A 23,760-nucleotide genomic window follows, 5' to 3' on the forward strand; every position below is an offset into this window, starting at 1 on the left:
GGTGTTGTTCCTCCAACCTGAGTGTGGCTTCATCTTTACAGTAGAGGAGGCCGTGGATAGACATGTCAGAATGGGAATGGGATGTGGAATTAAAATGTGTGGCCACTGGGAGATCCTGCTTTCTCTGGCGGACAGAGCGTAGACGTTCAGCAAAGCGGTCTCCCAGTCTGCGTCGGGTCTCGCCAATATATAAAAGGCCACATCGGGAGCACCGGACGCAATATATCACCCCAGTCGACTCACAGGTGAAGTGTTGCCTCACCTGGAAGGACTGTTTGGGGCCCTGAATGGTGGTAAGGGAGGAAGTGTAAGGGCATGTGTAGCACTTGTTCCGCTTACACGGATAAGTGCCAGGAGGGAGATCAGTGGGGAGGGATGGGGGGGACGAATGGACAAGGGAGTTGTGTAGGGAGCGATCCCTGCGGAATGCAGAGAGAGGGGGGAAGGGAAAGATGTCTTAGTGGTGGGATCCCGTTGGAGGTGGCGGAAGTTACGGAGAATAATATGTTGGACCCGGAGGCTGGTGGGGTGGTAGGTGAGGACCAGGGGAACCCTATTCCTAGTGGGGTGGCGGGAGGATGGAGTGAGAGCAGATGTACGTGAAATGGGGGAGGTGCGTTTAAGAGCAGAGTTGATAGTGGAGGAAGGGAAGCCCCTTTCTTTAAAAAATGAAGACATCTCCCTCGTCCTAGAATGAAAAGCCTCATCCTGAGAGCAGAAGCGGCGGAGACGGAGGAATTGCGAGAAGGGGATGGCGTTTTTGCAAGAGACAGGGTGAGAAGAGGAATAGTCCAGATAGCTGTGAGAGTCAAATACTCTATGTTGTTTGATGCAATTAGTTTTCTTGATTTATTCAGGAAACTACTTGCCAAAGTTTTGGAAAAGATTGCAGAAAAGCTAAAGGGAAAATTATATTTGAAAGTAACGCATCAGTGAATGGACCATTTTACCTAAATATGCTGAAAGTAATACAGAATTCATAATCCTAAATAATTCCTAAACTGGAAACAAATGTTATTACAGCTCCAATTTGTTCACTGCCCTGTTTGCATGCAAAATAACCCAACACACAAATACACATTGTAGTTCTGTAGAAGAAAATCCTACCTTTAAATGTAAAAATACTAAAAAGCAGGCGTGCAGGTATTTGTGTCTATTCTCAGAAATGCTACTACATGGACCTAAATAGGGGTCAGTAACAATTCATAATTTAAAATAATCCTTTAGGTTTTTCATCCTCCTCAAGGAAGTTTTCCCATTTGTTTTTGATGTAGTTGGTAGCTTTGAAAAATTAAGTAATATACATATCAGAAACAGCCATCAGCGGAAAAGTTGCTTCTTCAAGCCATCTGGAGAACATATTCTTAGAGACTACAGCATAAGGATTAGAACCGTCATTTAATCTTCAGCCTCAGGATGTGAATCATGTCTTTCATGAAAATGAAAGGCTTTATTTATTGCTGGCTATCAATTCCCAGTGTCCATACAAACAGGAACCTGGGTCTGTTGTATCACACACAAAATGCTGGAGGAACTCAGTAGGCCAGGCAGCATCTATGGAAAAGAGTAAACAATCTTTGTGTTGACGTATAAGAGCAATTTTCTCACAATGTTTGAAACTTTCAAATGTGATAGTGTGATGGAGAAAGAGATGGCATGGAGAAACAAAGCATAAAGCCAAAAAAATACAACAGCTATTTAGAAAATATATATGTATGCAATTCCATCAAAGTAGCTTTCTTTCTTCTTTGAAAAAGCTTTATAACTAAGTCAGCTTCTAAAGCAAGGGTTCCCAACCTAGGGTCCATGGCATAAAAAAGGTTGGGAACCCATGATCTAAAGTAAGACTTGAAAGGCTTTATTTAATATTTGCTTATCAATTTCTATTTCATATGCAGATCTATTGTTGAACAAGCATCTGAAGGATTTCCTGCTCAGCATTATTATTTGAATATGGCCTCTGTTTTGAGATTTATTTGAAATTCCTCACTTTACAATCAATGTGCTCACTTATTTATGAATATTACAAAAGGAATAAAGGAATACTTAGAGGTTAATTGGCTCATTTCCAAGTGAAATAACAACAATAAAATAGAAAAAAAACAATAAAAATAGTTTTATTTCAATAGTTCATGTTTCTGAAATAAAAGTGTAAAGGACATAGGGTGCAGAATATGTTGCAGTTTTCCAAGTGATTTTAGTTAGACCACATTCAAAGTTTAAAATGAAAGGGAGTTTTACATCAGACACATGCATTTGCACAATCATGTAAACAAAACAATCTATCTGTTTCAGGGCAGTAAAATAACCCTAAGACCCAGATGACTCAAACCATTTGAACTTTGTTTTTCTGGTTTCCAAGTTATTTGATGTGTTGGATTAGATTACTGATTTACAGTCACCCAAAATTGATCCCTGCAGACATTCACATCCATTCCATTTGGTGTTCGAGACGTCTTCATGCACGTTTATGTTTTAAAAAATGTGCTGCAAATTGATAAACAACTGTGCAACTCCTGAGTAAACCAGGCAGGTAAAATGGTTGGAGGAACAAGCAAGGTGTGTTAAAATTGTCAAATTAGTTTGGGTGGATTCAATGTCAAATCATTGAAAGAAAAAGAGAGAAGATAATTGGACAGAATCTAATAGGGGACATATGATTAAATAAACAAGTTTTAATTGGATATTATCAGAGGTCATTTGGTAGCTCATGGAATCACAGAACTCAGAAGCAGGCCCTTTCAGTTCACCTGACCTACATTGTGGTGCCTTTGCCTGCATTAGCCCTGATCCGTCTGTGTTTTCCCCGTCTCCGGTAAGTGAGTCTCTAAATGCCTTATAAATGTTGTTATTGTATCTGCCTCCATCACCGGCTCTGGCAGTTTGTTCCTTTGTGTGAAAGTTACCTCTCAGATCTCCTTTAAGTTTCTGAGTTCACACCTTAAACAGTTATAGACTCCTCCGTCCTGGGAAGAAAGGCTCTGTCTACATCTATGCCCCTCATTATTTCATAAATCTCTAAGTTCACCTCTCAGCCTTTCACATTCCACTGAGAATAAACTCCACCAATCCAATCTCCCCTTATAACCTGTCATTGCTAGCAATATCCAGATGAACCTCTTCTGCACCCCCTGTATTGCTATCATATCCTTTCTGTAGTGTCATAACCACAACTAAAAAATATGCCACATGCAATCTAAATACAGTTTGTAGTTGCAATGTAGTGTGTCAAGTTTAAATAATATCTGCCATAAAAATACACCAATTTTATCTATCGTAAGCTGTTGGGGAGGAATGGGAACTGGAGTGAAGAGACTTAGGATAGGACGGGTGGTAAAAAAGCAAAGATAGCATGCAGTCAGACAGTCAGGAAAGACAGGCAGATGATAGGACAAAATTGCAGTCAGCAGGGTGAGTATCAGTGCATTAGGGATGCAGAATCAAAAAGGGTAGCAAATACAGTACTCAAAAGTGTTATATCTCTATGCACAGAGTATAAGAAATAAGGTGGATGATCTTGTTGCAGTATTACAGATTGTCTGATATGATGTTGTGGCCATCACCAAATCATGGTTGAAGGATGGTTGTACTTGGGAGCTGAATGTCCAAGGTTACACGTTGTATCGGAGGGATAGGAAGGTCGGCAGAGGGGGTGGTGTGGCTCTGCTGGTAAAGAATGGCATCAAGTCAGTAGAAAGATGTGACATAGGATCGGAAGATGTTTAATCTTTGTGGGTTGAGTTAAGAAACAGCAAGGGTAAAAAGACCCTGATGGCAGTTATATACAGGCCTCCCAGTAGTATCTGGGATGTGGACCACAGACTACAATGGGAAATAGAAAAGGTGTGTCAAAAGGGCAATGTTATGATAGTCATGGGAGATTTTAACCTGCAGGTCGATTGGGAAAATCAGGTTGGAAATGAAGAGTGTATTTGCAGATGGCTTTTCAGAGCAATTCGTCATTGAGCCTACTGGGGGATTAGCTTGGACTGGATGTTATGTGATGAACTGGAGGTGATCGGGGTGCTTAAGGAGGCAGTTATCACAATATGATTGAGCTCAACTTGAAATTTGATAGAGAGAAGGGAAAGCCTAACGTACCAGTAATTCAGCGGAGTAAAGGAAATACGAGACTGTTGGCCGAAGTAAATTGGAAGGAGGTGCTGGTAGTTTGCCTCCTAGGTGCCAGGGTCTGAGATGTTTCTGATTGCATCCACGATATCTTGAAATGGGAAGGAGAACAGCCAGAGGTCGTGGTACATATTGGTACCAACGACATAGGTAGGAAAGGGGAGGAAGTCCTGAAAACAGAATACAAGGAGTTAGGAGAGAAGTTGAGAAGCAGGACCTCAAAGGTAGTCATCTCAGGATTACTACCTGTGCCACATGACAGTGAGTATAGGAATAAAATGAGGTGGAGGGTAAATGCGTGGCTGAGGGATACGAGCAGGGGGCAGGCATTCAGATTTCTGGATCATTGGGACCTCTTCTGGGGCAAATGAGACCTGTACAAAAAGGATGGGTTGCACTTGAATCCGAGGGGGACCAATATCCCGGTGGGAGGGTTTTCTAAGGCTATTGGGGAGAGTTTAAACAAGTATGTGAAGAGCAGGAGGACAAAACATGAGAGAATATGACCAATTAAGTGTGACAGTGGAAAAGTGTGTATGGAACTGGGGAAAATAGTGGAGGTACTTTGCTTCAGTATTCACTATGGAAACGGATCTTGGTGATTGTAGGGATGACTTAGAGGGGACTAAAAAGCTTGAGAATGTAGATATTAAGGAAGAGGATGTGCTGGAGTTTTGGAAAGCATCAAGTTGGATAAGTCACCGGGACCGGACGGGATGTACCCCAGGCTACTGTGGGAAGCAAGAGAGGAGATTGCTGAGCCTCTGGCAATGGTCCTTGCATCATCAATGAGGACAGGAGAGGTTCCGGAGGATTGGAGGGTTGTGGATGTTGTTCCCTTATTCAAGAAAGGGAGTAGAGATAGCCCAGTGAGTCTTACTTCAGTGGTTCATAAGTTGATGGAGAAGATCCTGAGAAGCAGGATTTATGAACATTTGGAGAGGCATAATATGATTAGGAATAGTCAGCATGGTTTTGTCAAGGGCAGGTCATGCCTTACGAGTCTGATTGAATTTTTTGAGGATGTGACTAAGCACATCGATGAAGGTAGAGCCGTAGATGTAGTGTATATGGATTTTAGCAAGGCATTTGGTAAGGTACCCCATGCAAGGCTTATTGAGAATGTACGGAGGCATGGGATCCAAGGGGACATTGCTTTGTGGATCCAGAACTGGCTTTCCCACAGAAGGCAAAGAGTGGTTGACGACGGGTCATATTCTGCATGGAGGTCGGTGACCAGTGGTGTACCTCAGGGATCTGTTCTGGGACCCCTACTCTTTGTAATTTTTATAAGTGACCTGGATGAGGAAGTGGAGGGATGGGTTAGTCAGTTTGCTGATGACACAAGGTTGGGGGTGTTGTGGATAGTGTGGAGGGCTGTCAGAGGTTACAACGGGACACTGATAGGATGCCAAACTAGGCTGAGAAGTGGCAGATGGAGTTCAACCCAGATAAGTGTGAACATAGATCTTGATATGAACATAGAATTCTCCAACTTCTGGTAATTCCCTCCCCCTCCCTTCATCTATCCCTATTTCACTCTACCCCCTCCCCCAGCTCCCTCATGGTTCCACCTCCTTCTTCTACTACCCATTGTTTTCAGGGCTATGACGTCAATGCTTCCTCTCCCCCGCCCCTTTGTCTTTCAAACTACTGGTCTTTCAACTGTTGCTACAAGCATTCTTCAAATCCTTCCCCATCTTTCATTCTTCAGTCCTGACGAAGGGTTCCGGTCCGAAATGTCGACTCATCGTTTCTGACTGATGCTGCCCGACCTGCTGAGTTCATCCAGCGTACTGAAAGTGTTGCTTTGATCTTTTACAGCATCTGCAGATTATTTTGTGTTTACAGATAAATGTGAGGTGGTTCATTTTGTTAGGTCAAATATGATGGCAGAATATACATTAATGGTAAGACTCTTGGCAGTGTGGAAGTTCAGAGGGATCTTGGGGTCCAAGTCCATAGGACGCTCAAAGCAGCTATGCAGGTTGACTCTGTGGTTAAGAAGGCATATGGTGCATTGGCCTTCATCAATCATGGGATTGAGTTTAAGAGCCGAGAGGTAATGTTGCAGCTATATAGGACCCTGGTCAGACCCCACTTGCAGTACTGTGCTCAATTCTGGTTGCCTCGCTACAGGAAGGACGTGGAAACCATAGAAACGGTGCAGAGGAGACTTACAAGGATGCTGCCTGGATTGGGGAGCATGCCCTATGAGAATAGGTTGAGTGAACTCAGCCTTTTCTCCTTGAAGTGATGGAGGATGAGAGGTGTCCTGATAGAGGTGTACAAGATAATGAGAGGCATTGATCATGTAGATAGTCAGAGGCTTTTCCCCAGGGCTGAAATGGCTAGCACAAGAGGGCATAATTTGAAGGCGCTTGGAAGTAGGTCTGGAGGAGATGTCAGGGGTAAGATTTTACACAGAGTGGTGAGTGCGTGGAATGGGCTGCCGGTGCCGGTGGCGGTGGTGGAGGCAGAAACGATAGGGTTTTTTTAAGAGACTCTTGGATGGCTACATAGAACTTAGAAAAATAGAGGGCTCTGGGTAAAGCCTAGGTAGTTCTAAGGTAGGGACATGTTCAGCACAGCTTTGTGGGCTGAAGGGCCTGTATTGTGCTGTATATTTTCTATATTTCTATATTTCTAGAGCAGCAATGGCGTGAATTTCTGAGGAAACTGAGGAAAGTGCAGGATAGATGCATGCCAAAAATACAGAAATTCTCAAATGGCAAAGTAGTAGAACCATGGCTGACAAGGGAAGTCAAAGCTAATGTGAAAACAAAAGAGAGGGCATACAACAAAGCAAAAATTAGTGCAAACTTAGAGGATTGGGAAGCTTTTAAAAACCTACAGAAAACAACTAGAGGAATCATTAGGAGGGAAAAGATGAAATATGAAAGCAAGCTAGCAAACAATATCAAGGTGGATTGAAAAACTTTTTCCAGTATATAAAAAATTAAAAGAGAGTTGAGAGTGGATATGGGGCCACTAGAAAATGAGGCCAGAGAAATAATAATGGGGAACAAGGAGATGGCAGATGAACTGAATGAGTATTTTTCACTGTGGAAGACACTAGCAGTGTGCCGCATGATGAAGGGTGTGAGGGAAGAGAAGTGAGTGCAGTTACTATTAAAAGAGAGAAGGTGCTGAAAAAGTTGAATGACCTAAAGGTACATAAGTCACCCAGACCAGATGACCTGCACCCTAAGGTTCTAAAAGAGGTCGTGGTAGAGATTGTGGAGAAACTAGTAATGATCTTCTTAGAATTATTGGACTCTGGCATGGTTCTGGAGGACTGGATAATTGCAAATGTTATTCCACTTTTTAAAAACGGAGGAAGGCAGCCAAAAGGAAATTATAATCCAGTTAGCCTGACCTCAGTGGCTGGAAAAATGTTGGAGTCAATTATTAAGGATGAGGTGATGGAGTACTTGCTGACACAGGACAAGATAGAACAAAGTCAACATAGTTTCCTTAGGGGAAAATCTTGCCTAACAAAGCTGTTGAGATCCTTTGAGGATATTGCAATTAGGATAGATAAAGGGGATGCAGTACCGGAAAGTTACTGGCATGGTTGATGCTGAGACTTTATAAGACACTGGTGAGGCCTCACCTTGAGTACTGGGAACAGTTTTGGGCTATTGAAGACACACACTCAGTATTTCAGCAAGAGCTTGTTCCCTCTGTCATCAGATTTCTGAATAGACAATGAACCCATGCCTACTATCTCACTATTTTTTCCTCTCTTTTTGTATATTTGATTTTTATATATATTTCTGATGGCAATTCAATTTTTTTATTATTATGTATTGCAATGAGCTGTTGCTGCAAAACAACAAATTTCACATTTATCAGTGATATTAAACCTGATTCTGAAATTTCTCAGCATGACACAGCAGTGTTGGCTTTGTACAAAAAAATGCAGGTCAGTAAAATAATTGCTTCAACAAATTTACATCAATCTGCAGATTGTTGCAGGTAAAAATTGGGAAAGGGAGATTCTTTGTGCAGATGATAAATGGTAACACATGCTGTGGTAATTGAATGTGAATGATGACATAAGTGCACGCCAATTAACCAGGAAATAATTTTAGACCTTACAACCAGATGCATAAGTCAAATATTCTGCAGAGGCCAAGTCACTGGGTATAATTAAAGCGGAGTTTGATAGGTTCTTGAATAGTCGGGGTGTCAAATGTTATGGGAAGAAGCCAGGAGAATGGGGTTGAGAAGAATAATAAATCAGTCAAGATAGAATGGCTGAGCAGACTCAACAGGTGAACTGGCCTAATTCTGCTCCTATGTCTTATGGTCTTAAACAAAATGGCACTCTCTTCAATGGCTTTGAGTATAGACATCTGCCCACATGCAGATTGACATTAGCGAAATGTGATCTGTGATCTACATACAGACACTTGTCCAGGAAAGGGGATGGTTGGTCTATTATAACTGATGTCACTCTGTTACACTGGAAGAAAAAGGATATATATATAAAAAAGTAGTTTCCACTTAAAATTGTCATGCATTGAGCAATACCAGAATATGCACAGAACAGAGAAACCTATCAGGAGGGGCACATGTCCACTTGTTATATTCTACCAATACAGTTTGCTTGAAGAATTACTGAAGATGGTGTCAGTGAACAACATGACCAAAGACTATGTCCTACAGATAATACACAAAACTACTTTTATTTCTCCTTCTTTCAAATATAATTCAGCTATGACTGGAACCTGTGATTTACATTTTGATGGTGTGTTTTCAGGCCAATTGAGTGATCTTGTCCTTTTCTGTCTCCAAGGAAGTTCAGTGTGCTTTTGAGCGGGGTGTGCGGTCTGGAGACGGTGTGAGCCCATGATCGACTCCATTTCTCGCCAATCTCGCTGATTAAAGCATCAAGATTGAAATCAACAAAGATGAGAGTGGATGGCAAGTGGGTGTTTGGTGCTGTCTGCCTCCATTTGACCCATCTCTCTCCCTTACTCGCTGCTCACACAGGAAGGTGCCTGCACTTGACCGGTCTCTCTCTTGATGCTGTAGGAAGCTACCTGCATTTGACTGGTCTCTCTCCCTTTCACTTGCTGCTGGAGTCTTGGGTCTTGGGCAAGATTTAATTGACACAATTTGTAGTTCATGTTAATGTGTTTCTGGTTTCTCTTTTTTTAATTGCCATTTTGTGTGATTTTCAATAGGTCAAACTAGCTCTGCGGTCTACAGGCAACAAATGACACACCGCTAAATTGAACTGAATTGAACTATACTGAATATTCCTAGACGGTTTCAATATAGTTTGATGTTTTATAGTCTGTTTTTCACTCATTTTTGCCATTTACGCGATTTGTTTTTTGCATGTTTGATGTTTTCTTGAAAGGGTTAGATAGTGTTTCTTTGTTTTGTGGCTGTCCGTGGAACAACAGATCTCATGGTTGTATACCGCATACACACTTGACACTAAATGTACTTCAAATGGAAACAACAGAAAACAGAAAATACAGTGGTATTTTCAGAGAAAAAGATGTTAATATCCTTCAGGTTATTAAACAAATGTGTAAAAATTAAATTACCATATAAGCAACACAAATTCAATTTCAGCTTCTAATAATAAAAAAACGTAAGGAATATTGCAAAAGTTTGTGGACTTTCAATGCAGAAAAGAACAAAGGAATCTGGTAGACTGGCTAAAAGTTAATTCTTATATTAAATCTACAATCTTCAATTTTCAACTTTACTGCACTGCATTTCTTTTTACAAAAACAAGTCAGTGCCCCTTAGATTCAGAAAATTAGGTCTGCAATTTGAATGAATGACTGTTGTCAAAGGGGCATTCAGAATCTTCAGGACCGTTTCAGTTCAGAGTAACACATATTTTATTTTAAAGAACCTTTAATTGTAGGTCAAATACAGCGGAAGAAATGCAAAATTTAAAAAGAATCATACTAACATGTAAACCTCATACAGACACAACGTCCCTGCAATCAGTGTGCAATCATCAAGAGATTTAGTACAATAGAGCTTAATTTATACCCCTCCCTAGTGAGGTTAAATCTCTTAAAAGCTTTTTCAAACTTCTTAAATAGATAAAATTTTATAACACTTAAGGAATATTCTAACTATTAGAGTCCCAGCCATCCACAAGAGAAAGTAAAACCAAATTACAATAAAGCTTTGTGCAAAAGTGTGGTGAAAATACGATATCATGTTTCAAAAATACTTTCAATCATCTTTTAATCCAAATGTCATTTTTTCAGTGATGCAGCCTGAACAATTAAGATACAATGGTTAATAGCAAAATTGCACTATGTTTTAAGAGAGGAAACTGTCTCATCACAAATATTGTTGACTTCATCTGAATACAAAAGTCACCTGAACTTTCCCCACCCCTCACATAAACAAGATTCCCAGTTTATACCAGGTTATAAATGAAAGGAAGGAGGCTGTGTGATTACTGAATGCACTAACCATATCTCAGGTTTACATCTCAACATGGCCTTTCCTGGTGACAGCATACTAGTGACTCAACTACAAAAGAATATCAATATGTTATAACCACACTTTGCCCCCTCCGCAACTGAAGATTATATATAATTCCCAAAGTATTAAGGCTGAATGTTTTCTCATCTTTACACTTGATCTCGAAGTCTTGAAAGTCTTTGGGAAAGATCATCCTGTAAACAAAAATCGTAGTTAACTATATTAGAAGGTGATATTTTAAAAATATTTTCAACTATTAGAATAACAAGGAGTAGCGGACCGCATGACCCCATTTACATCGGTGGTGCACAAGTGGAACAGGTCAAAAGCTTTAAGTTCCTCGGGGTCAATATCACAAAGGACCTGACTTGGTCCAACCAAGCAGAGTCCACTGCCAAGAAGGCCCACCAGTGCCTTTACTTCCTGAGAAAGCTAAAGAAATTTGGCCTGTCCCCTAAAACCCTCACTAATTTTTATAGATACACCGTAGAAAGCATTCTTCTAGGGTGCATCACAACCTGGTATGGAAGCTGTCCTGTCCAAGACCGGAAGAAGCTGCAGAAGATTGTGAACACAGCCCAGCACATCACACAAACCAATCTTCCGTCCGTGGACTCACTTTACACCGCACGCTGTCGGAGCAGTGCTGCCAGGATAATCAAGGACATGATCCACCCAGCCAACACACTTTTCGTCCCTCTTCCCACCGGGAGAAGGATCAGGAGCTTGGAGACTCATATGGCCAGATTTGGGAACAGCTTCTTTCCAACTGTGATAAGACTGCGGAACGGATCTTGACCCGGATCTGGACCGTACCCTCCAAATATCCCGACCTGCCTCTCGTTTTTTTTTACACTACCTTACTTTCCCTTTTATATTTTCTATTTATGATTTATAATTTAAATTTTTAATATTTACTATTGATTTGTACTCCAGGGAGTGCGAAGTGCAGAATCAAATATCGCTGCGATGATTTTACTCTCTAGTATCAATTGTTTGGCGAAAATAAAGTTTATGTTGTTATAATGTAGGTGGGTGGGTTACTAAGTTTGCAGACAATACAGTTGTTGCAGTTGCAGACACTGTAGAGCAGTGGTCCCTAACCTCCAGGCCGCGGACCGATACCGGGATACATAGAATGCAGGGGTGCAGCGGTAGCTGGAACGGACCCAGCACATCTTTAAGAAAAAAGTCGAAATAAACAAGCTAATTAATTAGGTGCTGCCCGGCACGTAACTAATTAGCTTGTTTAATTCAGCTTTTTTCTTAAAGATGTGCTGGGTGCGTTCCGGCCACCGCTGCACTCCTGCATTCTTCGCGGCCCGGAGGTTGGGTGCCACTGGTGTACAGGATTTCCAAAGGATACAGCATGATTTAGGTCAGCTGCAAATATTGGTGGAGAAATAGAAAAGGAGTTTAATTTGGCCCAATGTGATGTGTTGTACTTTGGAAATGCAAAGTGTACAGTACGCAGTTAATGCAGGACCCTAAACAGAGGAATCTCATGGCCCAAGTCCATAGGTCCCTACACAGGGTGACAGGATGGTAAAGAAAGTGTACTGCATGCTAGCCTTTGTTAGTCAAGACGCAGAGTTCACAAGTTGGAAAGTCACATTGCAGCTTAATAAGACTCTCATTAGGCTGACTGCATTTTGGTTGCCCAGTTATAGGAAGGATGTGGAAGCTTTGTAAAGGAACAGAAGAAGTTTATCAGGATTCTGCCGAGATTAAATGGTATGTACTATAAGAGAGACAAGCTTGGCTTATTTTCTCTGCAATGGCTGAGGGGAGATCTGATAGAAGTTATAAGATTAAGAGAGAAATCGATGGTATTTTTCTCGGAGTGGTAATGTCTAATACTGGAAGGCATATCCCTAAGGTGAGAAAGGGGAAGTTTTTTTTTAGAGAGTTGGGTGTTTGTAAAACACTGTCAGGGTGATAATGGAGGTGTTTAAGAGGCTCTTGGATAGGCACATGAATATGCAGAGAATGGAGAGATATGCATATTGTGTAGGCACTTAAATACCAATTTAATTAGTTTGCACATTGTCCCTGTACTATCCACTCAGTGGTCACCTTATTAGATACACCTGTACACCTGCTTATTAATGCAAATACCTAATCAGCCAACTACATGGCAGCAACCTGTGTATGAGATGATGAGAGGCATTGGTCGTGTGGATTGTCAGAGGCTTTTTCCCAGGGCTAAAATGGCTGACGCGAGAGGGCACAGTTTTAAGGTGCTTGAGAGTAGGTTCAGAGGAGATATCAGGAGTACGTTTTTTACGCAGAGAGTGGTGAGTGAGTGTGTGGAATGGGCTGCCGGCGACAGTGATGGAGGCAAATACAATAGAGTCTTTTAAGAGGCTTTTGGATAGGTACTTGGAGCTTGCACAAATAGAGGGCTATGGGTAACCCAAGGTAATTTCTAAAGTAAGTACATGTTCGGCACAACATTGTGGGCCAAAGGGCCTGTATTGTGCTGTGGGTTTTCCACGCTTCTATGTTTTAACTCAATGCATAAAAGCATGCAGACATGGTCAAGAGGTTCAGTTCAAAGTTCAAAAGTTCAGGGTAAATTTGTTATCAAAGTACGTACTGTATATGTCACCATATACAACGATGAGATTCGTTTTCTTGTGGGCATATTCAATAAATCCACAGAATAACATAACAGAATCAATGAAATGCTGCACCAACTTGGGCATTCAGCCAGTGTCAAAAGACAACAAACTGTGCAAATACAAAAAGAAAGAAATAATAATAATAAATAAATAAGCAATAAATATTGAAAACATAGATGAAGAGTCCTTGAAAGTGAGTCCATAGGCTCTGGGAACATTTCAATGATGAGGTAAGTGAAGTTGACTGATGTTATCCCCTTTGATTCAAGAGCCTGATGGTTGAGGGGTAATAACTGTTCCTGAACCTGGTGGCATGGGTTCTGAGGCTCCTGTACCTTCTTCCTGATGGTGGCAATGAGAAGAGAGCTTGACCTGGCTGGTGGATGTTGCCTTCCTACCACAGTGTTTCGTCTAGATGTGCTCAGTGGTGGAGAGGGTTTTACCCGTGATGGACTGGGCTATATCTACTACTTTTTGTAAGATTTTCCATACAAGGGCATTGGTGTTTCCATACCAGTCTGTGATGCAACCTGTCAATATACTCTCCACTTCACACCTAGAAACAGAGAAACATAGAAAACATACAGCACAATACAGGCCCTTCGGCCCACAAAGCTGTGCTGAACATGTCCCTACCTTAGAACTACCTAGGCTTTACCCATAGCCCTCTATTTTTCTAAGCTCCATGTAGCCATCCAGGATTCTCTGAAAAGACCCTATCGTTTCCGCTTCCACCACCGCCGCCGGCAGCCCATTCCACAAACTCACAACTCTGCGTTTTTAAAAAAACAACAACAACTTACTCCTGACATCTCCTCTGTACCTACTTCCAAGCACCTTAAAACTATGCCCTCTCGTGCTAGCCATCTCAGCCCTGGGGAAAAGCCTCTGACTATCCACATGATCAATGCCTCTCATTATCTTGTACACCTCTATCAGGTCACCTCTTATCCTCTGTCGCTCCAAGGAGAAAAGGCTGAGTTCACTCAACCTATTCTCATAAGGCATGCTCCCCAATCCAGGCAACATCCTTGTAAATCTCCTCTTCACCCTTTCTATGGTTCCCACGTCCTTCCTGTAGTGAGGCAACCAGAATTGAGCACAGTACTGCAAGTGGGGTCTGACCAGGGCCCTACATAGCTCTAATAATTACCTCTTGGCTCTTAAACTCAATCCCACGATTGATGAAGGCCAATGCTGTGTATGCTTTCTCAACCACACAATCTATAGAAGTTTGTCAGTTTTAGATGTCATGCCTAATCTTCGCAAACTTAAGGAACTACAGACACCGCTGTGCTTTCTTCGTAATTCACTTATTGTACGCGCTGGGCCACGGGCAGGTCCTCCGAAATAACAACACCGAGGAATTTAAAGCTGCTGACCCTTCCCACCTTTGATCCTCCAATGCCGACTGGCTCATGCACCTCTGCTTTCCTTCTCCTCAAATCAATAATCGTCTCCTTGGTCTTTCTGACATTGAACAAGAGGTTCTTGTTACAGCACCTTCAGTCAGTTTTTCAATCTCCCCCCTGCATGCTGATTTATCACCATTTTTGATTTGGCCTATGACAGTGGTGTCGTCAGCAAACTTGAACATGGCATTGGAGCTGTGCTTAGCCTCACAATGTAAAGCGAGTTGAGCAGGAGGCTAAGCACACAGGCTTGTGGTATACCTGTGCTGATGGAGATCGTGGGGGTGAAGTTGTCAATCCAAAGTGACTGTGGTCTGCAAGTGAGGAAATCAAGGATCCAATTGCACAAGGATTTATTGAGCCCAAGGTCCTGAAGCTTATTGATTAGCTTTGAGGGGGTGATGGGATTGAGTGCTGAGCGGTTGTCGATAAACAGCATCCTGAGGTTTGCATCTTTGGTTGATTCTCAGGCAGGAATTGATATGTTTCTTCACCAATCTCTCAAAACACTTCATTACTACGGATGTAAGTACTACTAGATGATAGCAATTGAGGCAAGTTAGCACGTTCTTCTTGGGTACTGGTATATTTGAAGCCTGCTTGAAGCAGGTGGGTACCTCAGACTGCAAGGAGAGTAGTTAAAGATCTCAGTGACCACTCCAGCTAGTTGATCAGCACAGGTCTTTAGTCCTTTGCCAGGTACCCCATCTAGACTGGGTGCTTTTCATGTGATCACCCCTCTTGAAGGTTGCTCACACATCGGCCTCAGAGACTGAAATCACAGAATCATCGGGGGCTGTGAAGGTTTCTACACATTTTACAGCCAAAACGAGAATAGGGGCATTGAGCTCACTTGTTGAGACCAAACATTAGAATGGTGAAGAAATGTGATCTAAGTGAGTTTGAACAACTGTTGGTGCCAGACAGGGTGATTTGAGTAGCTCAGAAACTACTGATTTCCTTGAATTTTCATGCACAACAGTCTCTAGAGTTTAGAGAATGGTATGAGAAACAAAAAACATCCAGGGATCAAGTGTTCAGTTTCGCAGATTGACCCATGATTATAAACATTACTCTGAATCGGCTTACTAGTACTGCAGGTCATTATGGCAAGCAGTATTTCAACTTGGAATGCCAATCTGCAAATTACTGCCAGTTAGCAACTTTCCAGTATGCTTCTGAAGCCCCTGATTAACTCGTGTTTCCATGAAATCCTTCAGTAACAATCTCCAAATCAGAACCATTTTCTACCTTCCTATCACCAAATCCCTGGCCTGCTGGAGGAACTCAGCAGGTCCAGCAACATCTTGGGAGGGGAGGGATTGTCGCTGTTTTGGGTAGAAACACTACAGCAGCTTATGGTTGAAATGTTCTCTGTTTGAAATCAGTTGGTAAATCTTGCTGCATTTTCTCCCCCAAGACCTTCCACCAGGACCAGATCGAAAGAGGGTGCAGAGGGTTGTCGACTCAGTCAGTTCCACCAAGAGTACAAGTCTTTCCACCATCGAGGATATCTTCAAAAAGTAGTGCGTCAAATTAGCAGCATCCATCATTAAGGACCGTCACCGCCTGGAGCAAGCTCTCTTCTTGTTACTACCATCAGGAAGCAGGTAAAGGAGCCTGAAGATGACCACACAACTGCTTCTTCCCCTCTACCATCACATGTCTGAATTGTCCACTCACCAGTCCTCTTTTTCACTGTTTCATTTATTTCTTATAGTAACTTTTATGTCTTGCACTTCTGCCACAAAGCAATAAATTTCACAACATATGTGGTCATTATAAACTTGACTCTGACTCTGATTAGAAGCATTGAATACGAAGGTACAACAAAATGTAAGTGTTTCAATTCTGCAATGGTGAAGCCCGGAATCCTTTTTTCTTTGTTCATTCTAATCTTGCGGACGTATACCTCACTGAACTATTTGAACGTCCTTAGCTGATTAGTTCCCAAAGGCCATCTAATCAGTTCTTGGGCTTTCATTTCAATAAAGTTGATGTGTGGCACACAACCCAGAAACTTTTCAAAATGAAACACATACCACAATGAAGGCCAGAAAATGTTGCAGATTTTTACAACCAGAATATCAATGTAAAATAAAAAGAATTGTTACTTTGAACCAGCTACCTTTCTTCCTGTGTACAGTTGAGGAATAGAAGCTGGTGATGGAGTGGCCATAAACCATAGAACCATATTTAGGCTATTCAGCTCATCGAGTCTACTCTGCAATTTGATTGTAGCTGATTTAATATTCTCCCTCAACCCCGTTCTCTTGTCCTCTCCCCGTTAACTCTGTGTCTTACAAATCAATAACCTAACAAGATCTGCCTTAAATACACCCAACGACGGCCTCCACAGCTGTCTGTAGCAATGAATTCCACAGATTCACCATCCTCTGGCTAAAGAAATTGCTCCTCATCTCTGTTCTAAAGGGAGGCTGTACCCTTTGGTCGTAGACTTGCCCACAATTGGAAATATTCACTCCACAACCACTCTGTTTAAGCCTTTCAATATTTGGCAGGCTTCAATGAGATCCTCCCTCATCTTACTAAATGCAAGTATTAGTATTAGTATTACTATTGGGCATTGAAGAATGCAGTAGAACAGAGGGATCTAGGAATAATGGTGCATAGTTCCCTGAAGGTGGAATCTCATGTGGATAGGGAGGTGAAGAAAGCTTTTGGTACGTTGGCCTTTATTAATCAGAGCATTGAGTATAGGAGTTGGGATGTAATGTTGAAATTGTACAAGGCATTGGTGAGGCCAAATTTGGAGTATTATGTACAGTTTTGGTCACCGAATTATAGGAAAGATGTTAACAAAATAGAGAGGGAACAGAGAAGATTTACTAGAATGTTACCTGGGTTTCATCACCTAAGTTACAGAGACAGATTGAACAAGTTGGGTCTTTATTCTTTGGAATGTAGAAGGTTGAGGGGGGACTTGACAGAGGTGTTTAAAATTATGAGGGGGATAGATAGAGTTGACGTGGATAGGCTTTTTCCACTGAGAGTGGGGGAGACTCAAACAAGAGGACATGAGTTGAGAGTTAAAGGACAAAAGTTTAGGGGTAACACGAGGGGGAACTTCTTTACTCAGAGAGTGGTAGCTGTGAGGAACGAGCTTCCAGCAGAAGTGGTTGAGGCAGGTTCGATTTTGTCGTTTAAAGTTAGACTGGACAGCTATATAGACAGGAAAGGAAGGAGGGTTATGGGCTGAGTGCAGGTCGGTGGGACTAGGTGAGAGTAAGAGTTCGGTATGGACTAGAAGGGCCAAGATGGCCTGTTTCCGTGCTGTAATTGTTGTATAGTTATATAAGTGAGTACAGGCCCATAGCCATCAAACAATCCTCATACGTTATAACCCTTGGGATCTCTCTCCTGAATTTCCTCTGGACCCTCTCCAAAACTGGCACATTCTTCCTTTAACATGGGACCCAAAACTCATCACAATACTCCAAATATGGTCTGGCCAATGCATTTTTTTTATTTGGATAAGGAATTCACAAATATCATGTACTTTTTTCACACATATAACCTTTTCCATTTTTTTATATGTATAAAACTATAATTATTTATACATTCTTAAGTACACATTGAGATGATATAAAAGGAAATTAGACACTTAAATAGATAATTATGTACTGTGGTAATTCTAATCTATTAGGCTAAGTAATGGAATTAGTTGTTAAGAAAAATGGTAATAATAGTTTCCATATTACTCTTCTGGACCATTTCCACTGGTCCAAAATGTTGTATATAAGCCTATGTAACAACCATTGTAGGTGTTTATATCCAAATTTGTTCATGCTTGCTCCTGCCCGCAGACATAATTATCCAATCCCTATGTACTTATTTACTTAATTTTTTCATTTTTTATCCCTTTCCCAAATCTTTCCCTTTACTTGCGTTAATTCTCTATTTTCCAAAAGAAAACAAAAAAAAAGACATTTAGACTAGGGGTGCTTACGTTAACAATATTACTGTGTTGATGAGAAGAGCAGTATAAATCATTAAGAGAGTCATCTAAAGTCTGCTCACATTGGGGTTATATATTCAATCTATTTATTCCAGATTTGATAAAATTTTTCTTTTTGAATTCTCAGGGAGTAAGTCAACTTTTCCATTTTAAATATTTCCAAGATAATTTCGTGCCAATCTTATAATGTAGGTGGTATTGGATTTAGCCACTTTCTAGTGATTGATTTCTTACTTGCCGCTAAGAGGGCCTGCAGCAACTTTATATCTTCCTTCTGTTCAAGAAACAATACATGCCCCAAATAGAGCGTCTCAAAGTTCAGAGGTATCTGGGACCTAAGAACCTTAACTAATGTTCTATAAATTCCTTCCCAATAGGCCAATGCATTTTTAAGGCTCAGTATTAGCTCCTTGCTTTTAGAGTCATAGATTCATAGAAAAGTACAGCACAGATATAGCCATTCGGCCCAGCTATGTGACAAACCATTTAAACTGCCTAGTCCCATCGACCTGCACCCCTTCATTCCATCTACCTGTCTGAACCTCTCTTAAATATTGCAACTGAGCTTGCATGCACCACCTGCACTGACAGCTCATTCCACACTCTCACGGACCTCAGAGTGAAGAAATTTCCCCTCATATTCCCCTTTCAACTTTAACCCATGAAATCTAGTTGTAGTCTCATCCAACCTCACTGGAGAAACCCTGTTTACATTTACCCTATCTAAACCACTCATAAGTTTGTATACCTCGGTCAAATATTCCCTCAATCTTCGAAGGAATAAAGTCCTAACCTATTCGATCTTTCCTCACAACTCAGATCTTCCAGTCCTGGCAACATCCTTGTAAACTTTCTCTGTACACTTTCAACCGTATTTATATCTTTTTCTGTAAGTAGGTGACCAAAACTCCACACAGCACTCCAAACTAGGCCTAACCAATGTCTTATACAACTTCCACATATCATCCCATCTCCTGGACTCAATACTTTGAATTATGAAGGCCAATATGCCTTTGTTTCTGACCCTACCTGTACCGCCACTTTCAATGAATGATGGACTTGTATCCCCAGATCCCTCTGCTCTACCACACCCCTCCGAGCCCCATGCTCACTGGGTAAGCCCTATCCTGATTGGTCCCCTGTTCTACCACACCCCTCCGAGCCCCATGCTCACTGGGTAAGCCGTATCCTGATTGGTCCTCTGCTCTACCACACTCCGTGCCCCATGCTCACTGGGTAAGCCGTATCCTGATTGGTCCCCTGCTCTACCACACCCCTCCGAGCCCCATGCTCACTGTGTAAGCCCTATCCTGATTGGTCCCCTGTTCTACCACACCCCTCCGTGCCCCACGCTCACTGTGTAAGCCCTATCCTGATTGGTCCCCTGTTCTACCACACCCCTCCGAGCCCCATGCTCACTGTGTAAGCCCTATCCTGATTGGTCCCCTGTTCTACCACACCCCTCCGAGCCCCATGCTCACTGTGTAAGCCGTATCCTGATTGGTCCTCTGCTCTACCACACTCCGTGCCCCACGCTCACTGGGTAAGCCGTATCCTGATTGGTCCTCTGCTCTACCACACTCCTCCGTGCCCCATGCTCACTGTGTAAGCCGTATCCTGATTGGTCCTCTGTTCTACCACACCCCTCCGAGCCCCATGCTCACTGGGTAAGCCCTATCCTGATTGGTCTGCTGTTCTACCACACACCTTCGTGTCCTACAGCTCACTGTGTAAGCCCTATTCTGATTGGTCCCCTGTTCTACCACACTCCTCCATACCCCATGCTCACTGTCTAAGCCCTATCCTGATTGGTCCTCTCTTCTACCACACTCCTCCGTGCCCCATGCTCAGTGTGTAAGCCCTATTCTGATTGGTCCCTGTTCTACCACACTCCTCCGTGCCCCATGCTCACTGTGAAAGCCCTATTCTGATTGGTCCCCTGCTCTACCACACTCCTCCGTGCCCCAAGGTCACTGTGTAAGCCCTATCCTGATTGGTCCCCTATTCTACCACACTCCTCCGTGTCCTACTGACAACTGTAGAAGCCCTATTCTGATTGGTCCCCTGTTCTACCACACTCTTCCTTGCCCCATGCTCACTGTGTAAGCCCTATTCTGATTGGTCCCCTGTTCTACCACACTCCTGGGTACCCCACTTTCACTGTGTAAGCCCCATTCTGATTGGTCGTCTGTTCTATCACACTCCTCCGTGCCCCATGCTCAGTGTGTTCGCCCTATCCTGATTGGTCCGCTGTTCTACCACACTCCATGCCCCATGCTCACTGTGTATGCCCTATTCTGATGGGTCCCCAATTCTAGCCGTATCTAAGCCGTATCCTGATTGGTCCCCTGTTCAACCACACTCCTCCGTGCCCTATGCTCACTGAGTAAACGCTATTCTAATTGTTCCCCTGTGCTACCACACTCCGTGCCACATGCTCACAATGTAAGCCCTATCCTGATTGGTCCCCTGCTCTACCACACCCCTCCATGCCCCATACTCACAATGTAAGCCCTTTCCTGATTGGTCCTCTGTTCTACCACACGCCTCCATCTGCTACTGCTCACTGTGAAAGCCCTATTCTGATTGGTCCCCTGTTCAACCACACTCCATGCCCCCTGCCCACTGTGTAAGCCGTATTGTGACTGGTCCTCTGTTCAACCACACTCTTCCTCGCCCCATGCTCACTGTGTAAGCCCTATCCCGATTGGTCCTCTGCTCTACCACACACCTCCGTGTCCTACTGCTCACTGTGTAAGCCCCATTCTGATTGGTCGCCTGCTCTACCACACCTCTCCGTGCCCCACGCTCACTGTGTAAGCCCTATTCCGATTGGTTCCCTGTTCTACCACACTCTTCCTCGCCCCATGCTGACTGTGTAAGCCCTATTCCGATTGGTTCCCTGTTCTACCACACTCTTCCTCGCCCCATGCTGACTGTGTAAGCCCTATTCCGATTGGTTCCCTGTTCTACCACACTCCTCCGTGCCCCATGCTCACTGTGTAAGCTCTATTCTGATTGGTCGCCTGCTCTACCATACTCCTCCGTCTCCTACTGCTCACTGTGTAAACGCTATCCTGATTCGTCCCCGTTCTATCACACTCCTCCGTGCCCTATGCTCACTGAGTAAGCCCTATTCCAATTGGTCGCCTGCTCTACCATACTCCTCCGTCTCCTACTGCTCACTGTGTAAACGCTATCTTGATTGGTCCCCTGTTCTACCACACTCTTCCTCGCCCCATGCTCACTGTGTAAGCCTTATTCTAATTGTTCCCCTGTGCTACCACACTCCGTGCCACATGCTCACAATGTAAGCCCTATCTTGATTGGTCTCCTGTTGTACCACACTCCGAGCCCCACGCTCACTGTGTAAGCCGTATCCTGCCTGGTCCCCTGTTCTACCACACTCCTCCGTGTCCTACAGCTTACTGTGTAAGCCCTATCGTAATTGATCCCCTGTTCTCCCACACTCCTCGGTGCCCCATGCTCACTGTGAAAGCTCTATTCTGATTGGTCCCTGTTCTACCACACTCCTCTGTGCCCCATGCTCACTGTGTAAGCCTTATCCTCATTGGTCCTCTGTTCTACCACACTCCGTGCCCTATGCCCACTGTGTAAGCCCTATCCTGTTTGGTCCCTGTTCTACCACACTCCTCCGTGTCCTACAGCTTACTGTGTAAGCCCTATTCTGATTGGTCCTCTGTTTTACCTCTCTCCTCCGTGCCCCACACTCACCTCGTAATCCCTATCCTGATTGGTCCGCGTTCTACCACACTCCTCCGTGCCCCATGCTGACTGTGTAAGCCCTATTCTGATTGGTCCCTGTTCTACCACTCTTCTCTGTGCCCCATGCTCACTGTGTAAGCCCTATCCTGATTGGTCCTCTGTTTTACCTCTCTCCTCCGTGCCCCACACTCACCTCGTAATCCCTATCCTGATTGGTCCGCGTTCTACCACACTCCTCCGTGCCCCATGCTCACTGTGTAGGCACTATCCTGATTGGTCCCCTGTTCTACCACACTCCGTGCCCCATGCTCACTGTGTAAGCCCTATCCTGATTGGTCCCCAATTCTACCGCACTCCTCCCTGCCCCCTGCTCACTGTGTAAGCCCTAATCAGATTGGCCCCCTGCTCTACCACACTCCTCCGTGCCCCATGCCCACTGAGTAATCCCTATCCTGATTGGTCCCCTGTTCTACCACACTCCTCCGTGCCCCATGCTCACTGTGTAAGCCCTATCCTGATTGGTCCCTGTTCTACCACACCCCTCTGTGCCCCATGCTCACTGTATAAGCTCTATTCTGATTGGTCCCTGTTCTACCACACTCTGTGCCCAATGCCCACTGTGTAAGCCCTATTCTGATTGGTCCCCTGTCCTATCACACTCCTCCGTGTCCTACTGCTCAATGCATAAGCCCTATTCTGATTGGTCCCCTGTTCTAACACACTCCAAGCCCCACGCTCACTGTGTAAGCCGTATCCTGATTGGTCCGCTGTTCTACCACACTCCTCCGTGCCCCATGCTCCTCCGTGCCCCATGCTCACTGTGTAAGCTCTATTCTGATTGGTCCCCTGTCCTATCACACACCTCCGTGCCCCACGCTCACTGTGTAAGCCCTATTCTGATGGGTCCCCAATTCTGCCGCACTCCTCCCTGCCCCCTGCTCACTGTGTAAGCCCTAATCAGATTGGCCCCCTGCTCTACCACACTCCTCCGTGCCCCATGCCCACTGAGTAATCCCTATCCTGATTGGTCCTCTGTTCTACCACTCTCCTCCGTGTCCTACTGCCTACTGCGTAAGCCCTATTCTGATTGGTCCCCATTTCTACCACAGTCCGTGCCCCATGCCCACTGAGTAATCCCTATCCTGATTGGTCCCCTGTTCTACCACACTCCTCCGTGCCCCATTCTCACTGTGTAAGCCCTATCCTGATTGGTCCCCTGTTCTACTACACTCCTCCGTGCCCCATGCTGACTGTGTAAGCCCTATTCTGATTGGTCCCTGTTCTACCACACTCCTCTGTGCCCCATGCCCATTGTGTAAGCCGTATCCTGATTGGTCCCTGTTCTACCACACACCTCCGTACCCCATTGCTCACCGTGTAAGCCCTATCCTGATTGGTCTCCTGTTCTACCACA

General features: G+C 43.7%; 1 protein-coding gene across 1 annotated transcript in view; it reads right to left on the reverse strand.

Annotated features, from left to right (window-relative positions):
* Nucleotides 1-9,983: 9,983 nt before the first annotated feature.
* The window catches only part of chmp1b (charged multivesicular body protein 1B), a 56,501-nt gene continuing 42,724 nt past the window's right edge, over nt 9,984-23,760 (reverse strand). Inside the window, exon 8 of the mRNA XM_072271226.1 lies at nt 9,984-10,799. Coding sequence (XP_072127327.1) covers nt 10,755-10,799 — 45 coding nt within the window. The 3' untranslated portion in view covers nt 9,984-10,754. The remainder of the gene's footprint in view (nt 10,800-23,760) is intronic.

This window comes from Mobula birostris, chromosome 10, assembly GCF_030028105.1.
Source record: "Mobula birostris isolate sMobBir1 chromosome 10, sMobBir1.hap1, whole genome shotgun sequence".
Classification (NCBI taxonomy): Eukaryota; Metazoa; Chordata; class Chondrichthyes; order Myliobatiformes; family Myliobatidae; genus Mobula; species Mobula birostris.